The 26,845-nt window shown below is 43.7% G+C and overlaps 1 protein-coding gene across 2 annotated transcripts in view; it reads left to right on the forward strand.

Annotated features, from left to right (window-relative positions):
* Positions 1 to 26,189, forward strand: part of LOC143766340 (uncharacterized) — a 393,805-nt gene extending 367,616 nt beyond the window's left edge. For both annotated transcript variants that reach the window (XM_077253953.1, XM_077253954.1), the window contains exons 2-7: positions 18,596 to 18,745; positions 18,875 to 19,054; positions 19,138 to 19,261; positions 19,345 to 19,442; positions 20,365 to 20,455; positions 24,609 to 26,189. In XM_077253953.1, coding sequence (XP_077110068.1) covers positions 18,596 to 18,745; positions 18,875 to 19,054; positions 19,138 to 19,261; positions 19,345 to 19,442; positions 20,365 to 20,455; positions 24,609 to 26,134 — 2,169 coding nt within the window. In that variant the 3' untranslated portion in view covers positions 26,135 to 26,189. The remainder of the gene's footprint in view (positions 1 to 18,595; positions 18,746 to 18,874; positions 19,055 to 19,137; positions 19,262 to 19,344; positions 19,443 to 20,364; positions 20,456 to 24,608) is intronic.
* The last annotated feature ends 656 nt before the right edge of the window (positions 26,190 to 26,845 follow it).

Consider the following 26,845-nt stretch of genomic DNA (forward strand, 5'->3'; position numbering starts at 1 on the left):
ACAACTCGATTAAATGATGTTCTTCTAATCGTCCGTCCCTTCCTGATGTTACAGTTAGAACGGCACCCGTTTGTCGGGTAGGCCTGGAGTTCTTCCGGGACCCTAGAGACGCCCCTCTCCCGCAATTGCCCCCCAAGACTTCATAGGTGATATGTGTTAGACAGCCCGCCTTAAACTGACTGTCCTGCCGCTGTTTAGAGTATTGCTTGAAGCTGAATGTTATAATACTCCCTCAGCGTTCCGGCCACCGGTAGTGCGCCTCAGTAGGGTGTTGCTCCGGTCTTACAGCACGACCCCTACTGGAATTCTCCTATCGCTTGATCTCGTTTCTCACTCAGCACAATCTATCTCGCTTCTAGTCCTTTCTTGGGCCCCGCCGCTTCCCGGAGCTGGCGCGGACCCGTTACGGACCCGTTACGTTCTTTCCAATGCCAAGCCTCTGTCAGGATCCCACCCCTGACAGAGACCCTACTGTCTCTTCCTCCACAACACCCTCTGCCACTAGGTGTTGCTTCGTCCAATCCAGTCAGCTTTCTGATCTAACTTCCTGCCTGACCCCCAGTTTACCCACTATGGTGGGGAGTGGCCTAATGAATAGCACCCTTAGCTCCCCCCGGAGGCCCGGCTGTGAAATGTATTGGTGTCTGTGATACCTGATCAGATGAACTCCTTCAGTGCCATCGGACGCACCGTAGCTCCCCATAGTGGCGGAGCCACAGTACTGCAACGACCAGGACTCTGGGGCGCTGCACATATATATATATATATATATATATATATATATATATATATATATATATATATATATATATATATATATATATATATTTCCTATATATATATATATATATCCTTGGTCATATATTTTCAGGATATATTTCTTTATGACACTTATATAGAAATATATATATATATATATATATATATATATATATATATATATATATATATATATATATACACATTTTCTTCCAAATTAATATTTATTATGAATTTTTAGCACTATGCACTTTTAATTTTATATACCGTATTTTTCGGACTACAAGACGCACTTTTTCCCCCCCAAAAAAGGGGGGAAAATAGGGGGTGCGTCTTATAGTCGTAATGCAGGCTTACCCGCAGTGGTGTGGTGGCGGCGGCAGAGGTGCGGTATGGCGTGCGCAGGGTCCCTTTCACAAGTGAGGTGATGCAGCAGCCCGGTAAGCAGCAGAGCCGGGTGAATCATGTTGTTATCGGTGGTGGCGGCCATCTTCCTGAGGCCGCGCGTGCGCAGATGGAGCGCTCTGCTGCCCGGGGCTTCAGGAAAATGGCCCCGGGATGCCGCGCGTGTGCAGATGGGGATCGCGCCAGCCATTTTCCTGAAGCCGAGTTCGCAGATTTAGATCTCCATCTGCGCATGCGTGGCCTCCCGCGGCCATTTTCCTGAAGCCCCGGGAAGCAGAGCACTCCATCTGCACACGCGCGGCCTCAGGAAGATGGCCGCCACCACCGATAACAACATGATTCACCCGGCTCTGCTGCTTACCGGGCTGCTGCATCACCTCACCTGTGAAAGGGACCCTGCGCGCGCCATACCGCACCTCTGCCGCCGCACCTCTGCCGTCGCCACACCACTACTGCAACCCCCCCATGGACACCAGGCCGTGGCGTCGCCCACAGAAGCAGGAAGGGACCTGTTATGGACTGGTAATTTAGGAGCGACATGCGACTAGCTCTGAGCAGGTGGTAACTATACAGACCGCAGTTCCTGATCTTAACACAACACTAGCAGTAGCCGTGGGATGTTCCTGTCACTCCCTGGACACCTCGTCACAGCCGGAGAACTAGCTACCCCTAAAGGTAGAAACAGGAAAGCTATCTTGCCTCAGAGAAAATCCCCAAAGGATAGGACAGCCCCCCACAAATATTGACTGTGAGAGGAGAAGGAAATGACATACGTAGTATGAAACAAGATTTAGCAAAGGAGGCCACTTCTAGCTAGATAGACAGTAAGGAAAGAACACTGTGCGGTCAGTAATAAAAACTAGAAAAAGTCCACCGCAGAGATATGCAAAAATCTCCACACCTGACTAAAGGTGTGGAGGGCAAAAACTGCAGCCCAGAGCTTCCAGCTTAGCTGAATAGATCCATACTGATAAGCTGGACAAATGAGCAAAACATAGAATGTGCTGAACAATAAAGTCCACAAAGTGGACTGCAAAAGGACAAAAGGACTTATATTTGCTGAACTGGACAGAGTGTCAGGGAAATCTGTTGTGAATTTACCTTTTGGCTCCCTCTAGTGGCTACTAGTGATTTGACTCTGGGTATGTCATTCATCCCTTGTATGCTCACCTGGGTCGTTAGGTCAGGGGTGTCGCTATATAAGCTCCCTGGACCTTCAGTTCAATGCCTGGCAACGTTGATATCAGAGCTAATCTGTAGTGCTCTGGTCTGCTGATCCTGGTTCCTGCTTGATTAAGCTAAGTCTACTTTCTTGCTTTTTGCTATTTGTTTTTGTTTTGCATTTTTGTCCAGCTTGTATATTATCTGTTTCCTGACCTTGCTGGAAGCTCTAGGGTGGCTGGTGTTCTCCCCCCGGGCCGTTAGACGGTTCGGGGGTTCTTGAATCTCCAGCGTGGATTTTTGATAGGGTTTTCGTTGACCATATAAGTTATCTTACTGCATTCTGCTATTAGTAAGTGGGCCTCTCTTTGCTAAACCTAGTTCATCTCTGTGTTTGTCATTTCCTCTTACCTCACCGTTATTATTTGTGGGGGGCTTGTATCCTACTTTTGGGGTCTTATCTCTGGAGGCAAGAGAGGTCTTTGTTTTCCTCTTCTAGGGGTAGTTAGCTCTCCGGCTGGCGCGAGACATCTAGCGACCAACGTAGGCATGTTCCCCGGCTACTTCTAGTGTTGGCGTTAGGAGTAGATATATGGTCAACCCAGTTACCACTGCCCTATGAGCTGGATTTTTGTACTTCGCAGACTTGCTGATATCTCTGAGACCCTCGCCATTGGGGTCATAACAGTTTGCCAGGCCCATTAAATGTTTAATGCATTGCAGAAGCGGGATTATAAGAAAGAAAGTTCTGAGGTTTTTTTTTTCTCTCTCAGTTTTTTTTTTTTTTTTCTTTTCCCCTTTACCTCAGAGTGGCTTGTGATTGCTGCAGACATGAATGTCCAGACCTTGATTACAAGTGTGGACCAGCTTGCTGCTCGTGTGCAGGGCATACAAGATTATGTTATCAGAAATCCTATGTCAGAACCTAAGATACCGATTCCTGAACTGTTTTCCGGAGACCGATTTAAGTTTAGAAATTTCAGGAATAATTGTAAATTGTTTTTGTCCCTGAGACCCTGTTCCTCTGGAGACTCCGCTCAGCAAGTGAAAATTGTTATTTCTTTTTTACGGGGCGACCCTCAGGATTGGGCTTTCTCGCTGGCGCCAGGAGATCCGGCATTGGCTGATATTGATGCGTTTTTTCTGGCGCTCGGTTTGCTTTATGAGGAACCCAATCTTGAGATTCAGGCAGAAAAAGCCTTGCTGGCTATGTCTAAGTGTATTGCCAAAAATTTCGAAAATGGTCCGTGCTGACTCAGTGGAACGAGTGTGCATTGGCTGCAAATTTTAGAAATGGCCTTTCTGAAGCCATTAAGAATGTGATGGTGGGTTTTCCCATTCCCACAGGTCTGAATGATTCCATGGCCCTGGCAATTCAAATTGACCGGCGGTTGCGGGAGCGTAAAACCGCAAATTCACCTATGGTGCTGTCTGAACAAATGCCTGATTTAATGCAATGTGATAGAATCCTGACTAGAAATGAGCGGAAAATTCATAGACGCCAGAATGGCTTGTGTTACTACTGTGGTGTTTCTACACATGTTATCTCAGCATGCTCTAAACGTCTTACTAAGGTTGTTAGTCCTGTCGCCATTGGTAATTTGCAACCTAAATTTATTCTATCTGTAACTTTGATTTGCTCACTGTCATCGTATCCTGTCATGGCGTTTGTAGACTCAGGTGCTGCCCTGAGTCTTATGGATCTGTCATTTGCCAAGCGCTGCGGTTTTGTTCTGGAGCCATTAGAAAATCCTATCCCTCTTAGGGGTATTGATGCTACGCCTTTGGCAAAAAATAAACCGCAGTTTTGGACACAGGTTACCATGTGCATGACTCCCGAACATCGGGAGGTGATACGTTTTCTGGTTCTGCATAAAATGCATGATTTGGTTGTTTTGGGTTTGCCATGGTTACAGACCCATAATCCAGTCTTAGACTGGAAGGCAATGTCAGTGTCAAGTTGGGGCTGCCATGGAATTCATGGAGATTCCCTGCCCTTGTCTATTGCTTCTTCTACGCCTTCGGAAGTTCTGGCGTATTTGTCTGATTATCAGGATGTCTTCAGCGAGTCTAAGTCCAGTGCACTGCCTCCTCATAGAGAATGTGACTGTGCAATAGATTTGATTCCTGGCAGTAAGTTTCCTAAGGGGAGACTGTTTAATTTGTCGGTACCTGAACATACCGCAATGCGTTCATATATCAAGGAGTCTCTTGAGAAGGGGCATATCCGTCCTTCTTCTTCCCCTCTTGGTGCGGGATTCTTTTTTGTGGCCAAAAAGGACGGATCTTTGAGGCCTTGTATTGACTATCGGCTTTTGAATAAGATCACTGTCAAATTTCAGTATCCTTTGCCGCTGTTGTCAGATTTGTTTGCCCGGATTAAAGGTGCCAAGTGGTTTACCAAGATAGACCTTCGTGGTGCGTACAACCTTGTGCGCATTAGGCAAGGCGATGAATGGAAAACCGCATTCAATACGCCCGAAGGTCATTTTGAGTACTTGGTGATGCCGTTTGGGCTCTCTAATGCACCTTCAGTTTTTCAGTCCTTCATGCATGACATTTTCCGGAAGTATCTGGATAAATTTTTGATTGTTTATCTGGATGATATTCTGTTTTTTTCTGATGATTGGGACTCGCATGTGGAGCAGGTCAGGATGGTTTTTGAGATTTTGAGTGAAAATTCTTTGTTTGTAAAAGGCTCAAAGTGTCTTTTTGGTGTACAGAGGGTCCCCTTTTTGGGGTTCATTTTTTCCCCTTCTGCTGTGGAGATGGACCCAGTCAAGGTCCGAGCTATTCATGATTGGACTCAACCCTCGTCAGTTAAGAGTCTTCAGAAGTTCTTGGGTTTTGCTAACTTCTACCGTCGTTTTATCGCAAATTTTTCTAGCGTTGTTAAACCGCTGACGGATATGACCAAGAAAGGCTCTGATGTAACTAACTGGGCTCCTGCTGCCGTGGAGGCTTTCCAGGAGTTGAAACGCCGGTTTACTTCGGCGCCTGTTTTGTGCCAGCCTGACGTCTCACTTCCCTTTCAGGTTGAGGTGGATGCTTCAGAGATTGGGGCAGGGGCCGTTTTGTCGCAGAGAGGCCCTGGTTGCTCCACTATGAGACCTTGTGCCTTTTTCTCTAGGAAGTTTTCGCCGGCAGAGCGAAATTATGATGTGGGCAATCGGGAGTTGTTGGCCATGAAGTGGGCATTTGAGGAGTGGCGTCATTGGCTCGAGGGTGCTAAGCATCGTGTGGTGGTCTTGACTGATCACAAAAATCTGATGTATCTCGAGTCTGCTAAACGCCTGAATCCTAGACAGGCCCGCTGGTCATTGTTTTTCTCCCGTTTTGACTTTGTGGTCTCGTATTTACCAGGTTCTAAGAATGTGAAGGCCGATGCTCTGTCTAGGAGCTTTGTGCCTGATGCTCCTGGAGTCGCTGAACCTGGGGGTTTTCTTAAGGAAGGAATTATCGTGTCAGCTATTTCTCCAGATCTGCGACGTGTGTTACAGAGATTTCAGGCTGGTAGGCCTGACTCTTGTCCACCTGACAGATTGTTTGTGCCTGCTAAATGGACCAGCAGAGTCATTTCCGAGGTTCATTCCTCAGTGTTGGCAGGGCACCCGGGAATTTTTGGCACCAGAGATCTGGTGGCCAGGTCCTTTTGGTGGCCTTCCTTGTCAAGGGATGTGCGGTCATTTGTGCAGTCCTGTGGAACTTGTGCTCGAGCTAAACCTTGCTGTTCTCGTGCCAGCGGGTTGCTCTTGCCCTTGCCTGTCCCGAAGAGACCTTGGACACACATCTCTATGGATTTCATTTCTGATCTTCCGGTGTCTCAGGGCATGTCTGTCATCTGGGTGATATGTGATCGTTTCTCCAAGATGGTCCATTTGGTTCCTTTGCCTAAGCTGCCTTCCTCTTCTGATCTGGTTCCTGTGTTCTTCCAGAACGTGGTTCGTTTGCACGGCATTCCTGAGAATATTGTGTCGGACAGAGGATCCCAGTTTGTTTCCAGGTTCTGGCGATCCTTTTGTGGAAGGATGGGCATTGATTTGTCGTTTTCGTCCGCTTTCCATCCCCAGACTAACGGACAAACGGAGCGTACTAATCAGACTCTGGAGGCTTATTTGAGGTGTTTTGTCTCTTCTGATCAGGATGATTGGGTGACCTTCTTGCCGTTGGCTGAATTTGCCCTTAATAATCGGGCTAGTTCCGCCACCTTGGTTTCGCCATTTTTCTGCAACTCTGGTTTCCATCCTCGTTTTTCCTCGGGACATGTGGAGCCTTCTGACTGTCCTGGGGTGGATTCCGTGGTGGATAGGTTGCAGCAGATCTGGACTCATGTGGTGGACAACTTGAAGTTGTCACAGGAGAAGGCTCAGCGTTTTGCCAACCGCCGCCGCGGTGTGGGTCCCCGACTTCGCGTTGGGGATTTGGTATGGCTGTCTTCTCGATTTGTTCCTATGAAGGTCTCCTCTCCCAAATTTAAGCCTCGCTTCATTGGTCCTTACAAGATTTTGGAAATCATTAATCCTGTATCCTTTCGCCTGGATCTTCCGGTGTCGTTTGCCATTCACAACGTATTTCATAGGTCCTTGTTACGGCGGTACGTTGTGCCTGTGGTTCCTTCTGCTGAGCCTCCTGCTCCGGTGTTGGTGGAGGGGGAGTTGGAGTACGTGGTGGAGAAGATCTTAGATTCTCGTCTCTCCAGGCGGAGGCTTCAGTACCTGGTCAAGTGGAAGGGCTATGGTCAGGAGGATAATTCCTGGGTGGTCGCCTCTGATGTGCATGCGGCCGATTTAGTTCGTGCCTTTCACGCCGCTCATCCTGATCGTCCTGGTGGTCTTGGTGAGGGTTCGGTGACCCCTCACTAAGGGGGGGGTACTGTTGTGAATTTACCTTTTGGCTCCCTCTAGTGGCTACTAGTGATTTGACTCTGGGTATGTCATTCATCCCTTGTATGCTCACCTGGGTCGTTAGGTCAGGGGTGTCGCTATATAAGCTCCCTGGACCTTCAGTTCAATGCCTGGCAACGTTGATATCAGAGCTAATCTGTAGTGCTCTGGTCTGCTGATCCTGGTTCCTGCTTGATTAAGCTAAGTCTACTTTCTTGCTTTTTGCTATTTGTTTTTGTTTTGCATTTTTGTCCAGCTTGTATATTATCTGTTTCCTGACCTTGCTGGAAGCTCTAGGGTGGCTGGTGTTCTCCCCCCGGGCCGTTAGACGGTTCGGGGGTTCTTGAATCTCCAGCGTGGATTTTTGATAGGGTTTTCGTTGACCATATAAGTTATCTTACTGCATTCTGCTATTAGTAAGTGGGCCTCTCTTTGCTAAACCTAGTTCATCTCTGTGTTTGTCATTTCCTCTTACCTCACCGTTATTATTTGTGGGGGGCTTGTATCCTACTTTTGGGGTCTTATCTCTGGAGGCAAGAGAGGTCTTTGTTTTCCTCTTCTAGGGGTAGTTACAGTTAGGTCCATATATATTTGGACAGAGACAACATTTTTCTAATTTTGGTTATAGACATTACCACAATGAATTTTAACCAAAACAATTCAGATGCAGTTGAAGTTCAGACTTTCAGCTTTCATTTGAGGGTATCCACATTAAAATTGGATGAAGGGTTAAGGAGTTTCAGCTACTTAACATGTGCCACCCTGATTTTAAAGGGACCAAAAGTAATTGGACAGATTCAATAATTTTAAATGAAATGTTCATTTTTAATACTTGGTTGAAAACCCTTTGTTGGCAATGACTGCCTGAAGTCTTGAACTCATGGACATCACCAGACGCTGTGTTTCCTCCTTTTTGATGCTCTGCCAGGCCTTCACTGCGGTGGTTTTCAGTTGCTGTTTGTTTGTGGGCCTTTCTGTCTGAAGCTTAGTCTTTAACAAGTGAAATGCATGCTCAATTGGGTTGAGATCAGGTGACTGACTTGGCCATTCAAGAATATTCCACTTCTTTGCTTTAATTAACTCCTGGGTTGCTTTGGCTTTATGTTTTGGGTCATTGTCTATCTGTAGCATGAAACGACGACCAATCAGTTTGGCTGCATTTGGCTGGATCTGAGCACACAGTATGTCTCTGAATACCTCAGAATTCATTTGGCTGCTTCTGTCCCGTGTCACATCATCAATAAACACTAGTGACCCAGTGCCACTGGCAGTCATGCATGCCCAAGCCATCACAATGCCTCCACCATGTTTTACAGATGATGTGGTATGCTTTGGATCATGAGCTGTACCACGCCTTCGTCATACTTTTCTCTTGCCATCATTCTGGTAGAGGTTGATCTTTGTTTCATCTGTCCAAAGAATGTTACTCCAGAACTGTGCTGGCTTTTTTAGATGTTTTTTAGCAAAGTCCAGTCTAGCCTTTTTATTCTTGATGCTTATGAGTGGCTTGCACCGTGCAGTGAACCCTCTGTATTTACTTTCATGCAGTCTTCTCTTTATGGTAGATTTGGATATTGATACGCCGACCTCCTGGAGAGTGTTCTTCACTTGGTTGGCTGTTGTGAAGGGGCTTCTCTTCACCATGGAGATTATTCTGCGATCATCCACCACTGTTGTCTTCCGTGGGCGCCAGGTCTTTTTGCATTGTTGAGTTCACCAGTGCTTTCTTTCTTTCTCAGGATGTACCAAACTGTAGATTTTGCCACTCCTAATATTGTAGCAATTTCTCGGATGGTTTTTTTCTGTTTTCGCAGCTTAAGGATGGTTTGCTTCATCTGCATGGAGAGCTCCTTTGACCGCATGTTTACTTCACAGCAAAACCTTCCAAATGCAAGCACCACACCTCAAATCAACTCCAGGCCTTTTATCTGCTTAATTAAGAATGACATAACGAAGGGATTGTCCACACCTGTCCATGAAATAGCCTTGGAGTCAATTGTCCAATTACTTTTGGTCCCTTTAAAAACAGGGTGGCACATGTTAAGTAGCTGAAACTCCTTAACCCTTCATCCAATTTTAATGTGGATACCCTCAAATGAAAGCTGAAAGTCTGAACTTCAACTGCATCTGAATTGTTTTGTTTAAAATTCATTGTGGTAATGTCCATAACCAAAATTAGAAAAATGTTGTCTCTGTCCAAATATATATGGACCTAACTGTAGCTCTCCGGCTGGCGCGAGACATCTAGCGACCAACGTAGGCATGTTCTCCGGCTACTTCTAGTGTTGGCGTTAGGAGTAGATATATGGTCAACCCAGTTACCACTGCCCTATGAGCTGGATTTTTGTACTTCGCAGACTTGCTGATATCTCTGAGACCCTCGCCATTGGGGTCATAACAGAAATCCAAAAGAGCAGTGGCTCCAAGCAGGAACAATTGACAACTGGCATTGATTGAGGAATAAGGCCAGACTAAAATAGCCGAGCCAGAAAGACGATCAGTGGGAGCAGCTGCTGATGCTAAATCCAAGAAGCAGCTATACCACTCAAAACCACAGGAGGGAGCCCAAGAGCAGAATTCACAAAAGTGCTACTTACAACCACCGGAGGGAGCCCAAGAGCGGAGTTCACAACAGGGACCCTGCTCAGGTGCACGCCGTACTGCATCACCCCACCTCTGCCGACACCATGCCTCCTGTGACCCTGCTCTGCCACCGCCAGCCCTCAGGTAAGATACTGTAAATTCGGACAATAAGACGGACCCCCATCTTATAAAAAAAAAATTTTCTGCAATTTTCACCCCAAATTTGGGGTGCGTCTTATGGTCCGGTGCGTCTTATAGTCTGAAAAAATACAGTAATCAGTGGCCACTATATAATAAAATATATATAATAAAATATATATATATATATATATATATATATATAAAATTTGCTTATATTAATCATCTATCAAATTCACGTCCTCAATAATACTTCATACTTGTAGCACAGTTTAATTTGGCATTTTTATTTTTTGCACTTGCAAGATTGGGTTTTATTTATTTTTTATGTAATATTGAATGCATTTGGTTGTCAATATATACCTTCATTGCACTATTGACATTGCACTTTATTCACAATTTTGCACAGCATTATTATAATTTTTTTGCACAGCATTATTGATTATATTTGTCACTTTTTTCTATTGCACTTTAAAGATTGGATTTTGATTTTTTTGTGCGTATCTGTTTTTTTTTTTAATCAAATAGATTTTTATTGATTTATAAAATGCAATAAACATTTAACAATAACACGTGTTTTTCAATTCCCCCCCCCAGCATTAACCCCCCTTTACCCATCCCACCCCCTTCATCCCCATCTCTCCCCCCTTTCCCACTTAGACAGATCACGTCCTTCTTTTATCATGTCTTGTAGCATTATATACTTTAGTATAATATGTCCTTCACTATGAATTTATATACCATTATTTTATAGGCGACACCTCCTCAGGCCTATTTTCCCTTAATCTCCTCCTAACCCAATTCCAACCAAGGGGACCACAATTTGTCATACAGAACCATTTTCCCTCTTTTCTGATATACTCCCTTTTCTAAGGCTATGACCTTCCCCGCATACTTGATGTATTCTCCCCTCGAGGGAGGCTCCTCTTTCATCCAGTTTCTTGCTATGACCTTCCGAGCCATGTATAACAGTCTAGCGATTGCTGTTTTCAATGTGTTATCTACAATTATCTCATCCACATATCCCAGCACGCACACCACTTGTTCCCTTGGAATTACACATCTATACGCCCCTTCTATCCGGCTGAGAACCACTAACCAGAAGACAGTCAACCTCGGACACGACCAGAGCATGTGGAACATTCCGGCATTATCATTCTTACACCTAGGGCATTCCGAATCGGGTCTCAACCCAGCTCTATTTAGAACATCCGGAAACCTATATACTCTGTGTATAATGTAAAGCTGAGAAAGTCTGTACGGCTCATTCATTGATAGCTTCGTTACCCATTCTAAAACAGATTCCCATGTTTCATCCTCCAAGCGACCCAACTCTCTTTCCCATTTAGCCCTCGCCCCAAACGGATATCCCAATAAGTAAGTATGGAGTAAGTCCTTATATAAGGAAGAGATAACACCCCTCGATGTTCCCGCACCGCAGATATATTGAAATACTAAGTCACTTTGGATTTTGAGGCAATCCTCTGTATTCTGAGCCAAAAAGGCATGTCAAACTTGTGCATATTGATAACCCCTGGATGTCTCGAGTCCATACTCAGACTGCAGCTGGGAAAAGGACTTCAACTCCCATCGCTCTAAAATCTGATAAACATATCTAATCCCTTTAGCCTGCCATCCTAACAAACATCCCATTGCCAAAAATTCTGGTAAATTATTATTAAACCATAGTGGAGAAAACCTGGTAAGGCAAGTGACCCCACAAATAAGTTTGACTCTTCCCCATATTTTATATATCAAAAGCAATGTTGGATATATTTTCCCAAGCATCCCAAGGGAGCCATCCTCTAAACACTGTATCGCCGGACTTCTTTTGGCAATCTTTTCTATTAAGAGTTGTACCCCGTTGGCGGACGTCACCTGCTCCCAGCCCTTTAAATGTTGACATTGGGCTGCAAGGAAATATATCTCAGGATTAGTCAAGGCCAGACCCCCCACGTCTTTAGGCCGCTGAAGCGTCTGCAACCTAATTCGTGGGTGCTATCTCCCCCACACCAGACTTCTAAATAATGAGTTAATCAAGTTGAATTTCCCACGTGGTATCCAGATAGGTGAATTATGAAGAACATACAATATTTTAGGCATCAGAATCATTTTGATAAGGTTAACGCGACCCACAACAGACAAATGCAGCTTAGACCCCTACCTTAGCCTTAAGAGTTTCCAGCACCGGTGTCAGATTCTTGTGGAAGTAGTTTGTAATCGGCAAAGAGATTGATATCCCAAGAAATTTGAATTGGTCTGCTATCTTAAGTTTACCCCCTACCGTAGAATCACCCAGCTCTCCCCCCACATCATCCACCATGAATAAAATTGATTTATTCCAGTTTATTCTTAGTCCTGATAGAGAGCCAAATCCCTCAATGAGTCATGCGGGTCCCCCAGAAATGGCAGTATATCGTCAGCGTAGAGCGCTATCTTTTCTTCTATCGACCCATATTTGAACCCTAAAACCTCGGTGGACTGTCAAATTTTGGCGGCCAACGGTTCCACGGCAAGAGCAAACAAAAGAGGGGAGAGCGGGCACCCCTGTCTCGTTCCTCTATGCAGCTGAATCGTGTGAGAAAGCTCACCATTCACTCTCACTCTAGCTGATGGTTGCTCATATAGCAGCTGAACCCAAGACACGAAATGTGGGCCAAAGCCAAAACAGTGCAATACCTGCCACAGGTACCCCCATTCCACACTATCGAATGCCTTATGGGCATCTAAGGAAGCAATGACTCTATGCCCACCGTTATCAGCCCTCAGTTGTAAATGCAAAAATAGTCTTCTTAGATTCACTGCCGTAGACCTATCAGGCATAAAGCCGGACTGATCTGGGTGAATTAATTTAGAAACAATGCCTGTTAATCGGGCCGCTAACACCCCGGCCAGGAGCTTAACATCTGTAGTAAGTAGCGAGATCGGGCGATACGATTCAGGCCGTCGCAGATCTTTATCTTCCTTCGGAATTACTACTATTATGGCTTCCCTCATGGAAGCTGGCAAGGTTCCGCTAAGCTTGGCTCCTCCAATACCACTCTTAATCTGGGTATTAACACCTCTTCCATCTCTTTATATATTTCGGCAGGTAGCCCATCTACTCCTGGCGCCTTACCTCTTGCCATCGCCCTTAAAGCCTGACCTAGTTCTTCATCAGTAATAGGGCCCTCCAAACTTTCTCTATCCTCCTCACTCAGTCTAGGCAAGGCGATGCCCTCTAAAAATGCCATATTGTCTCCCTCCGATGTGACCACACCAGAGGAGTACAGATCCGCGTAGAATTCCATAAAGACTCTTAAAATCTCAGAGGTCTCCGATACTTTCATACCATTGTCAAGTTCCTATGAATGCACGAATGATGCACTCCTCTGAGCAGAAGCCACCAATGACAACATATGTCCAACTACCTCTCCCTCCTGGTAAGACGCCAGATGTTGGAACTCTCTCTTCCTCTCTGCCCTTTCCATTAGAATTGTCCCTGTGGTTCTGGGCTTCTTTTAGCAGTTTCCCAGCCTCAGGAGTACCCAGTGTAATCAAATAATCTTCAGCAATTCTCAGCCTTTCCCTCGCGTCATTCTCCGCCTGTTTTGACCAACGTTTACATCTCCTAATATCCCTAAACAGCAGCTCTCTCAAAAAAGCCTTCATAGTCTCCCAAATGGTAAGTATATCCGCACTACCCTCATTAATCTCAAAGAACTCCTCTACCTCTCGCTGTATGGTCTCCAAGCTCACACTATGCAACCAGTTAGAATGAATTTTCCACTCTCTCCTTTGTCGCGCCCAAGTCCCTGCCGGCCTCAACTCCACCTCCAACGGATTATGATCCGAGAACGCCCGTGGCAAATACCTGACTTCTCCCACCAAAGTGTCAAACATGTTATTCCCGAGCGCCATGTCTATTCTAGATAGCACATCATGAGCCGGTGAGTAGCAGGAGTACCCCCTCTCCCCCACGTGTCGCACTCTCTACAGATCAGTCATACCGATCTCTCGCACATATGTTCCAAATGCCGTAGTATGACTTTCTGTCCTACGCTGTATGTTTTTATTTCTATCTCACTATCACATATTGCCCTTCCACATCAACATACACCTTTGTTGTGAATTCCGCTCTTGGGCTCCCTCCGGTGGTTGTAAGTAGCACTTTTGTGAATTCTGCACTTGGGCTCCCTCCTGTGGTTTTGAGTGGTATAGCTGCTTCTTGGATTTAGCATTAGCAGCTGCTTCCACTGATCGTCTTTCTGGCTCGGCTATTTTAGTCTGGCCTTATCCCTCAATCAATGCCAGTTGTCAATTGTTCCTGCTTGGAGCCACTGCTCTTTTGGATTTCCCTGACACTCTGTCCAGTTCAGCAAAGATAAGTCCTTGCTTGTTCTTTTGCAGTCCACTTGTTGTGGACTTTATTGTTCAGCACATTCTATGTTTTGTTAATTTGTCCAGCTTATCAGTATGGATCTATTCAGCTAAGCTGGAAGCTCTGGGCTGCAGATTTTGCCCTCCACACCTTTAGTCAGGTGTGGAGATTTTTGCATATCTCTGCGGTGGACTTTTTCTAGTTTTTATTACTGACCACACAGCGTTCTTTCCTTACTGTCTATCTAGCTAGAAGTGGCCTCCTTTGCTAAATCTTGTTTCATACTACATATGTCATTTCCTTCTCCTCTCACAGTCAATATTTGTGGGGGGCTGTCCTATCCTTTGGGGATTTTCTCTGAGGCAAGATAGCTTTCCTGTTTCTACCTTTAGGGGTAGTAGAAAAAAATTGGAACAGCACAAATCCTATACTTAACTTCGGGTGCAAAGCCTGAACAACCTGTCCATCAGTTGTTATCAGTCCATAAGTTTCACAAAAATAGGCAGCACTCCATGTTCTTTGAGAAAATGTGCAGGTGTTTATTAAGCCCACATCTCCATGCAACATTTCAGCTCTAACTGAGCCTTTCTCAAGCCTTGAGAAAGGCTCAGTTAGAGCCGAAACGTTACCTTTAGGGGTAGCTAGTTCTCCGGCTGTGACGAGGTGTCCAGGGAGTGACAGGAACATCCCACGGCTACTGCTAGTGTTGTGTTAAGATCAGGAACTGCGGTCTGTATAGTTACCACCTGCTCAGAGCTAGTCGCATGTCGCTCCTAAATTACCAGTCCATAACACACCTTCACCTCTTCATAACGCACACCTGCTGGGACCAGCACCGATACTCCTCTAGCGTACGTAGAGAAAGTGGAGTGATATGACCTCTGCAGCCATCTCCTACTCAAGACATCGACCCTCTCATGTACCAAGTGCGTTTTCAACAGACATATCAAGGAGGCCCTTTGTTCACGAGCATATTGAAGAACCGCCGCTCTCCTGGTCTTGTCTGCTAGGCCTCTAACATTCCAACTTAGTATTTTAATGCGTTCCCCCATCATGTCGCAGAATAGTAATCCAAGAATCCTTACTCCCTAACCTGAGCTGTCTAACCCCCTCCCCCCCCTTGAACTCTCCCCTCCCATCCCAGCCCCCCCAAACTATCACATTTTCCTCTCATTGAGAGTGGGGCTCCTAGGCCCGTTTGAGACACTCTCGCCTAAGTTATCACCACCCTCTGGCTCCCGCCACCAACAGCACCACAGCTCCTTACATTGATTAATAACATATCAAAACATGCAAAAAAGTGGAGAAATTACAAAAGCAATATTTGCAGAACACCCTGTCAGCCTCCCCCACCCCCCTCCATATTATCCAACTCAAACTCTGTCTGACCCATTAATCAACCTGGCCATACTCCACTCTTCCAAGGTTTGAAAGAGCTATAGGCAGAAAATTAACATAGAAAGAAGCCCAATTCTCTTCTGTCAAAAGTGAAGCAATAACCACACATGTTGCCACGCGTATCGGTTTGTTAATATATAATATTACTATCTGCACTTTATTTTAATAAGAAATATTGAGAGGATCTTGTCAACTTTATACTTTTTTATCCCTTATTATATTCCAGTTGTGAGATTTATTATATTATATTATAAATTTTTATGATTATTATTCTTTATTATTTATATTGTATTATCTTATATACTTAAAAATCTTATTCCAATTAGTCTGATGTGCCCCACCCCCCACACACAGGAATTATTTGTTATTATTTTTAATAATATTACCTTTTTAAATTGTATATTGTGTCATATCGCCTTTTATGATAATAAAATAATTTGACTTAATTGATTTATTTTTCTAGTAAATATTTTTTGGGGTATATATCTATTGGTAATATTTACTATTGGTTATTTATCAAATATTATTTGGTATTTCTTTTCTATATAGGATTTTTTTTTATATACTGCTTGGGATGTGTTATAGACTATGTGGCCTGTGTGATATACTGCGTGGGCTGTGTTATATATTGCGTGGGCTGTTATATACTGCGTGGCTGCTATATACTGCGTGGGCTGTGTTATATACTATGTGGCTATGTTATAGACTGCGTATCTGGTATATACTACATGGCTCCTATATACTACGTGGCCTGTGCTATATGCTATGTGGCTGCTATAGACATACATACATACAGGTCCTTCTCAAAAAATTAGCATATAGTGTTAAATTTCATTATTTACCATAATGTAATGATTACAATTAAACTTTCATATATTATAGATTCATTATCCACCAACTGAAATTTGTCAGGTCTTTTATTGTTTTAATACTGATGATTTTGGCATACAACTCCTGATAACCCAAAAAACCTGTCTCAATAAATTAGCATATCAAGAAAAGGTTCTCTAAACGACCTATTACCCTAATCTTCTGAATCAACTAATTAACTCTAAACACATGCAAAAGATACCTGAGGCTTTTAAAAACTCCCTGCCTGGTTCATTACTCAAAACCCCTATCATGGGTAAGACTAGCGACCTGACAGATGTCAAGAAGGCCATCATTGACACCCTCAAGCAAGAGGGTAAGACCCAGAAAGAAATTTCTCAACAAATAGGCTGTTCCCAGAGTGCTGTATCAAGGCACCTCAATGGTAAGTCTGTTGGAAGGAAACAATGTGGCAGAAAACGCTGTACAATGAGAAGAGGTGACCGGACCCTGAGGAAGCAGTGGACTGAGTCTGGTGTGGAAACATCCAGAGCCACCGTGCACAGGCGTGTGCAGGAAATGGGCTACAGGTGCCGCATTCCCCAGGTAAAGCCACTTTTGAACCATAAACAGCGGCAGAAGCGCCTGACCTGGGCTACAGAGAAGCAGCACTGGACTGTTGCTAAGTGGTCCCAAGTACTTTTTTCTGATGAAAGCAAATTTTGCATGTCATTCGGAAATCAAGGTGCCAGAGTCTGGAGGAAGACTGGGGAGAAGGAAATGCCAAAATGCCTGAAGTCCAGTGTCAAGTACCCACAGTCAGTGATGGTGTGGGGTGCCATGTCAGCTGCTGGTGTTGGTCCACTGTGTTTCATCAAGGGCAGGGTCAATGCAGCTAGCTATCAGGAGATTTTGGAGCACTTCATGCTTCCATCGGCTGAAATGCTTTATGGAGATGAAGATTTCATTTTCCAGCACGACCTGGCACCTGCTCACAGTGCCAAAACCACTGGTAAATGGTTTACTGACCATGGTATTACTGTGCTCAATTGGCCTGCCAACTCTCCTGACCTGAACCCCATAGAGAATCTGTGGGATATTGTGAAGAGAAAGTTGAGAGACGCAAGACCCAACACTCTGGATGAGCTTAAGGCCGCTATTGAAGCATCCTGGGCCTCCATAACATCTCAGCAGTGTCACAGGCTGATTGCCTCCATGCCACGCCGCATTGAAGCAGTCATTTCTGCCAAAGGATTCCCGACCAAGTATTGAGGGCATAACTGAACATTATTATTTGATGGTTTTTTTGTTTGTTATTAAAAAACACTTTTATTTGATTGGACGGGTGAAATATGCTAATTTATTGAGACAGGTTTTTTGGGTTATCAGGAGTTGTATGCCAAAATCATCAGTATTAAAACAATAAAAGACCTGACAAATTTCAGGTGGTGGATAATGAATCTATAATATATGAAAGTTTAATTGTAATCATTACATTATGGTAAATAATGAAATTTAACACTATATGCTAATTTTTTTGAGAAGGACCTGTATGCTAGAGTACCCAATGCGTTAGAATCGGGCCACCATCTAGTCGTTTTATAAAAGCCTCAAACTTCTGTGTGTGAATCAGACCTGAGATCTAACGTGATAGAAGATTACAGTGTGGGAAAGACGGGAAACCTTCATATAGACGGCCGGTGGGGATGGAGTCAGTGATGGACTGTGGACAAATATGTTTCTAGAGCCGTAGTAGAAGATGAAGATGTCGTCCTCATCAGGAAGTAGTTATTTCTCCTGTCACGTGTAATAAATATCTCCTGCAGTATTGCTAATGCCGATTCCAGTGTCGGAAAATGAGACGAGAATTAGCGTTATGGAAGATGAGTCTATGAGAAACGTATTCAGCTGCCGACTCCGAGGAAGAAACTGCTTGTTGTCTGTGGCCTAAATATATAGGTTTTATTAGTAGATGTAAAGAAGGAAACTAAATACTGTAAAATAATAAATCTCCTCCTATGTTTCCCTTATTATCTCCAGTAATTGTATTATTACACAGGATATTTATGATGTTACATCAGCTCATCTTCTCATTCAGGTCTCTACAATATCGGATCCTCTCAGTGAAGATCTTCTATATAAGAAAATTTTCCTGAGTTACCCATCAAAGATGGATATGGACAGAGACAAGATGGCGGAGAGGATATTACACCTCACACTAGAGATCCTCTTCCGGCTTACTGGAGAGGTGAGAGATTCTGATGATGTCACATTACATCATTCTTATCTATGGGAATAACAGATGGACAGAACTGGAGAGGTGAGGACTCTGGAAATGTCTGTAGTGAGATTTATTAATGTGTCTCTCCATAACCAGGATTACACAGTAGTGAAGAAGACCTCTAGTGAGCGCTGTCAGGACCCTGTGTCTGAGGGATCGGGAAGATCCCTGAGCCCAATCATGGGGCCTCCACCTCACCCCCTGATACATGAGAACATCAATGACCAGAAGATCCTAGAACTCACCTACAAGATGATTGAGCTGCTGACTGGAGAGGTGACACTGCTGGGAATGCTGGGACATTATGCAGTAACGCTATGAAGGGATCGAGGGGATGACGATATCATTGTATGTGTCAGGTTCCTATAAGGTGTCAGGATGTCGCCGTCTATTTCTCCATGGACGAGTGGGAGTATTTAGAACGACACAACGATCTGTACAAGTACCACATGATGGAGGTTCCCCAGCCCCTCACATCACCAGGTAATAGACGGGACTAAATACAAATGGCCTATAATTATCTGTATGTAAAGAACGAATTCAGTCCCTGTATGTGTTTCCTCCAGACCTATCCAGTAAGAGGACAACACCAGAGAGAAGTCCCCATCCTCTTCTTCCACTGGACTGTAAACAAGAAGATCCCAATGTTCCTCAGAATCATCAGGTAGATATAATCTATAATAATATATATTCGTTATTTTTATATAGCGCTAACATATTCCGCAGCGCTTTACAGTTTGCACACATTATCATCGTTGTCCCCGATGGGGCTCACAATCTAAATTCCCTATCAGTATGGCTTTCTCTCAGGTAGATGGAGAGATGGCGTCATGAGATCTCCCCTATGATGTGTAGATGGCTGTGAAGCTCCTGTGTTCAGCCTTGTTTTATCCACCAGTATTATATGTTTTATATATAATGAGAACAATGCAGATGGCAGGCAGGGCTACCACCAGGGCCCCATATTGTCAAAACTTTTTGGCCCTCTTGGGACTTTGCCCAGGCTACACCCCAGCTCCGCCTCCAACCCTCGAACCTTCCACAGTCCCACTTCCCGCTCATATAAAAACTTCACATCTGTATCTGTATAATGCATCCCATTGTCATATATAATAGTGTAATGCACTCAATAGTCATATATAGCAGTATAATGCACCCCATAGTATTATAATGCACCCCATTGGCATATATAGTTGAAAAATGCAACCACATAGCAGTATAATGCATCTCCTTAGGAGTATAGTGTACCCCTGTAGTAGGATATTGCAGCCTCACACTGCTGCGTTACAAAAAAAATGTATCCTTACCTGGCTGAGGTCCAGCGGTGTCCTCCATTTGATACATCTGAGTCACGTACCATCGTATGAGAGTGACGTCATACGCCGGCAACATGCCCAATGACATCAGCTGCCAGCTTGTTATCTCCTGCAAGGCAACAGATTTTAACTGGCCGTACGTCTGATGACACACAATCAGTTGAGATGCTGGGGCCCTCTGCTCGCCTGGCCCTATGCGTCAATAAGGGCAGTCATGATCATAGATGTGACTTCTCCATCTGTCTGTTACTGTTACAATATTTGTTTCAGGGTGAAGATCTGACCTATATTAATACTACAGAGACATATGTGAGGAGTGATGAGTGGTGTAAAGAGGAGATTCCTACATATGACTACCCAGGTGAGTAGTCACCACTAAATACACAGAGTCACAGATTCTTCTCATTCACCGGCTGTGGCTACTTTATCGGTGATGTAGTCTGGCTGTATGACAATCGTGTGATCACCATTTTGCCTCTAGACCTTAGCATTCTCCTCCTTCCAAACTTTGACACATCAGCTCTACACTATTATAAAAAATTTTTCTTTGAATGTCTAATATTTCTTCTTATGAATAATTATGGAGACAATAGCGCAAGATAGGGTCTTATCCAAGACAACTAAGGTTAATACAATTAGATTGTACTCACCAGAAAGAGCTATTATAGCATTTAGGATTATCCACTGCAGCAGAACCACAGGTCCAAAAAAAGACCAGAAAATGGAAAACACATGGGTGAGCATGGGTATAATCTGCACCTCTGAATAACTGAAAGTCCGGATGTGTTCACATAAAGAAGTGTGGCTTATTCTACGCGTTTCGAAGTTTTATGACTTCTTCATCAGGAAGTTCCACATACATACAGATACTGTTAAGAAATGACTGTCCTAGCGTGACCTGACGAATGGACGGTCACAAAACGGCGAAACACAAAAGGGTACACCGAGGACACTTTAACAATGGTGGGCCCTGTCGGTAGGGAATGGGGAATGGACACCTGCACTCACCTGAGGATGTGCCCTGCTATTACTAGCGTCCTTATACAGGTTCTTTCACCCCGTCACCAAGCAGGACACCTAATCCCTCACTTGCCCTGCTTCTGTCCCTAAGTAGGGAATTAGCAAGTGAGAACACTGGTCCCACCACTGTACTAAGACAACACAAGGTAAGGTAAGACAAACACCACAGGGAAAAGGAAACACAAAACAACACTTAGCTTTTCTCTGCTGAAATGCACTGCACAGCAGAGTAAGGCACCAAATTACTGCATTCAACTGAAGCACCACTGAACCAGCAACCCCCAGTCTTCAGCACGGTTGGTATCCAAAAGGACCTGTATAACCAACAGTCAGCTGATGCATCAGGTGACCTTTTAAAGGAAGATGGGAGGGTTCACCACCTGCAAAAGCAAATTAGGCAGCAATGTAATTACACCATTGGCCACCAGGGTGGGGAAGAGCATCTGTATTAACCCCCGATAGCCTGAAAAGAAAAAAAAAAGTTTTTATCTGAGAGGCCAAATCTGCCACAGATCCAAACATGGATCGTGACAGATACAGACACAATACAGCTTTAAATAGACAAAAAATTCAAATCTCAGTTCCAATTTTATGGTTTTACTTTTATTTTTTCATTCTGTTGCTACAAGAAAAGAAAAGAAAATTAATACCATGTAACAATAAACATTTTTAATCTGTCATTTTTTTCTGGTTAAACTGTGAACGCATCTTGTCTATGAACTATGACATTGTCTGATTGTCAGGTGATCACATTGGCGCCGAGATATAACTTTTTTGGCTATTTAAAGCTATAATGTGTCTGTATCTGTATGTTTGTGGTACTTCATGATAAAGAAGTCATAGAACTTCGAAACGCGTAGAATAAACAACACTTCTTTATGTGAACACTATCCGGACTCTATTATCCAGCAGCTCAGATTATATCCACGCTCACCCATGTGTTTTCTAATATTTCTTCTTGAAACTGATCTGACATCTGACATTGGCCCTTACAATAGTTTAGCTTGAAATAGCCACTGAGCCACATACTGTAATTACCCCAGAGAGGTTTCACCACTGGTTACTCATTTTTCTCTGATGAAAATTGTTGAGTTTGATCATTTCATTGTCTATTGTCAGTTTTTGACTACAGTAGTTACTGCCCAAAATCCTCTTATATAACTACATCCCGCAGTGTTTTTTCCTAGTCAGTGCCCATTTTTCGAATCTGATGTGTGTCACTTTGTGGTGATAACTTTGGAATTGTTCACAAAGGATAATAGGAAACAAATGGACCTTACATGTTCGTTTCCATCTTCTCTTGAATCTAACAAAACCCTATATACGGTTGTATATTACAGTCTGGCACATGACAGGGTTAAGAAGGGAAGGAGCGACATTTATCGCTTTAGCTATTTGAATACAGATCTTCATGGAATAGTTTGCATACACAATGTGTTGGGGGGCACTGTTCGTGATCACCTGGCAGCTCAAAAGATGGCCACCATGAACAGGCTTGGTGCTATCTACTCCATTTTACAAATCCCAGGAACTGCCTTGTTCATCATACTTTAACCCTTCTACATGGGTCTGTACTTATACAGAGACCCATAGGCTTTTGCCATGTTGTTACCTTCTGTTCTGTCATGCGAAATGTAGCAAGAATAGTCAGGTAACCAAGTCAGTACCAGGAAAGCAGAGAAAATACAAAATCAGAGGACACAAGAGTAGTCAGTAAGTGGACCCAGGTCACAACAGGAAACAAGCCAGGAGCTGAGCACAGAAGAATTAATACAGAGGAGAAGGCTGAATCTGACAACTTCCAGCAATATGCTTTGAGGTTTAGTAGGGTGTAATGCTTTCCAATTGGCTGGAGCAGGGAGCTGTACAACACACACATACTGCCAGACCGGATGGTACTACAAATCCCTGGAACCCTAATCTTAGTGGCTGGACAGAGACTGCACCACCCAGAGCTTTTGGTTTCAATGTCTCCTCCATTACCAGTGCCGCCTGTAAAATGAATAAGGTCGCGCCTGTTGACAGAACCAGATGTCACAGGATCAGATCCCAGAGGAGATAGGACATAGCATATGCAGAAGCCCTAATATGAGAAAATGACAGAAAACCAGAGCAGTAGAAATCCCCATAAATTGACTTCATTTTGGAAATTATAACCCTCAGGAGATTAATGTATTGGAGTAGTGACTATGTTGACCCCAGATATAACCTAAAGACGTTACCAAAAATAAAATCAATAAAGTTTATTGAAAAATATATTTAAAAAACATATATCACAAACATTAATGACATATGCATGAGGTTGTACTGTATATAATGAGGATGTGCCAAACAAAAGAAAAACAAGTCATTTAGGGTAAAAGAGGATCACATGGGACCTTAGTGATTTTCACTCAGTAAACCTGTAGATACAACCATCCTATTCACTCTCAATGTGAAAAATGGAGTCTATTCCTCATGTCGCAACATGCATCGCTAATGACAGCTCAATTGCTTACCCATAGTATGTTGTGCCAATTCACAAACACCACCTCAAAAACACCTCGGTGCGCATTTCATCCACGTGTTTTCTCAAGGGGAGTGACTGGTTCATCCTATGAGGTTTTCTATAAAGGTACCTTCACACTAAACGACTTTGCAACGAGAACGACAACAATTCGTGACGTTGCAGCGTCCTGGATAGCGATATCGTTGTGTTTGACACGCAGCAGCGATCTGGATCCTACTGTGATATCGCTGGTCGTTGCTGAAAGTCCAGAACTTTATTTGGTCGTCAGATCGGCGTGTATCGTCGTGTTTGACAGCAAAAGCAACGATGCCAGCAATGTTTTACAATGGTAACCAGGGTAAATATCGGGTTACTAAGCGCAGGGCCGCGCTTAGTAACCCGATATTTACCCTGGTTACCATTGTAAAAGTAAAAAAAAAACACTACATACTCACCCTCTGATGTCTGTCACGTCCCCCGGCGTCCGCGCTGCTGCTCAGAGCTTCCTGCACTGAATGTGTCAGTGCCGGCCGGAAAGCAAAGCACAGCGGTGACGTCACCGCTCTGCTTTAGGGCCGGCGCTTACACAGTGCAGGGAAGCTGAAGGCGAGGGACGCGACAGACACGACAATGTAAGTATGTAGTGTTTGGTTTTTTTTACATTTACACTGGTAACCAGGGTAAACATCGGGTTACTAAGCGCGGCCCTGCGCTTAGTAACCCGATGTTTACCCTGGTTACCCGGGGACTTCGGCATCATTGGTCGCTGGAGAGCTGTCTGTGTGACAGCTCTCCAGCGACCACACAGCGACGCTGCAGCGATCGGCATCGTTGTCGATATCGCTGCAGCGTCGCTTAATGTGACGGTACCTTTAGACTGTGAACTGTCATTGTCTTTGTGAATAATTACGTATGTAACATAACTTGTCATGTTATGGACAGTTTACGTACAAATGTTAACATTCAAGGATTTTTTATGAAACCTAATTGGCTTTATTTTTAACAGATGACTGCACAAGGAGATCAGAGGGACAGCTGACATCTTCAGTTTTTAAATCAGAGAATCTTGAGATCCCACAGGATACAATTGAAGTCAATGCCATTACTCCAGATATACCATCATCCCTTCACAGCAAACATCTATCATATGATCTTTTGAAACAGGTCCTGTCTTCTGATTCATTACTGACTACTAAGGAAAATCAAAATCACAAAATAAGCATTAAAAAAACAATTGCTCCTGAAGTAAAGAAGACATTTTCACTTTTAGAATATGGAAATAGTTTTCCCCTCGAAGAATCTTGTCTTAAGCATAAAAAAATTCACGCATCAGAGAATAGATTTTCTTGTTCTAAGTGTGGGAGATGTTTTAACCAGAAATCAAGTCTTGTTAGTCACCAGAAAAGTCACACCGGGGAGAAAACCTTTTCATGTTCAGAATGTGGGAAATGTTTTAACCATAAATCAAATTTTATTAAGCATCAGAGAACTCACACAGGGGAGAAGCCTTTTTCCTGTTTAGAATGTGGAAAATGTTTTATCCAGAAAGTGCATCTTCTTAGTCACCAGAGAATTCACACTGGGGAGAAGCCATTTTCATGCTCAGAATGTGGGAAATATTTTACACACAAATCAAATTTTGTTAACCACCAGAGAATCCACACAAGGGAGAAGCTTTTTTCATGTTCTGAATGTGGGAAATGTTTTTTATGGAAATCAAGTCTTGTTAAACACCAGAGAACCCACACAGGTGAGAAGCCTTTTTCTTGTTCAGAATGTGGGAAATGTTTTAACTGGAAAGCGCATCTTGATAGCCACCAGAGAATCCACACAGGGGAGAAGCCTTTTTCATGTTCAGAATGTGGGAAATGTTTTTTATGGAAATCAATTCTTGTTCAACACCAGAGAAGTCACACAGAGGGGAAGCCTTTTTTGTGTTCAGAATGTGAAAAATGTTTTAACCAAAAATCAGATTTGGTTAAGCACCAAAGAACCCACACAAGTGAGAAGCCTTTTTCATGTTCAGAATGTGGGAAATGTTTTAACCGGAAAGTGCATCTTGATAGCCACCAGAGAATCCACACAGGGGAGAAGCCTTTCTCATGTTCAGAATGTGGGAAATGTTTTATCTGGAAAACCCATCTTGATAGCCACCAGAGAATCCACACAGGGGAGAAGCCTTTTTTGTGTTCAGAATGTGGGAAATGTTTTAATCGGAAATCAGTTTTGGTTGTGCACCAGAAAATCCACACAGGGAAGAAGCCTTTTTCCTGTTCAGAATGTGGGAAATGTTTTAATCGGAAATCAGATCTTGTTAGGCATCGAAGAACCCACACAGGGGAGAAGCCTTTTTCTTGTTCAGAATGTGGGAAATGTTTTTTACGGAAAGCACATCTTGAAAGGCACCAGAGAACACACACAGGGGAGAAGCCTTTTTCATGTTCAGACTGTGGAATACGTTTTGTGAAGAAATCCTCTCTTCTTAGTCACCAAAGAATTCACATAGGGGAGAAGCCTTTTTCCTGTTCCTAATGTGGGAATGTTTTACAAGAAATTAAACTCTTTAATAAACATCAGAGAAGAGGCACAGGGGAGAAGCCATTTTCATGTTCAGAATGTTGGAAATATTTTAACCAAAAATTGTAACTTGTTAAAACTGTTGTCCACTACTAGGACAACACCTTGTCATTCCTTATGTTTGACCTCGTTAAAACAAAAATACTCATACTCGGCTCCCTTGCCAGGGCCAATTCAGTGGTGTTGGGATTCGTGAGGTTGTTACATAATATAAACCCTGCGCACAATCGGTGCCGGCTTCACTGTCCCCGCCTTTGGAAGTATTGAACATAGACAGGGAACCAGAGCTGCGGCTGCTTTCTGACTTCCTCCTATTGTTTTGGGGAATTGTTGTATTGGGAGCAGGGCTCACCTGACTTAAAAACCCACATGAGCTTCGTGAACGCAAGTGCTGACACGGCTGGAACCCCGTTGGCATGGAAGGTTTGAATAATTATTTTTATTTTAACAGGACCAACCATAAGGTTTGAGAAAGGATTGTCCAAGTAAAGAACAACCCTTTTAAACATTAAAAAAATTCCGCACAGCGAGAAGTCATTATCATACCTAGAGTGTAAAGAATTAATTTGTCATGTCGGACGCTGTTCATACTAGGGCGTTCGACAGACAGTGGTAATTCCGCTTTTGTCCACTATGTGCTCAGTGGCGTCGGCTAGATTTTATCTA

This window comes from Ranitomeya variabilis, chromosome 4 (assembly GCF_051348905.1).
Source record: "Ranitomeya variabilis isolate aRanVar5 chromosome 4, aRanVar5.hap1, whole genome shotgun sequence".
NCBI lineage: Eukaryota > Metazoa > Chordata > Amphibia > Anura > Dendrobatidae > Ranitomeya > Ranitomeya variabilis.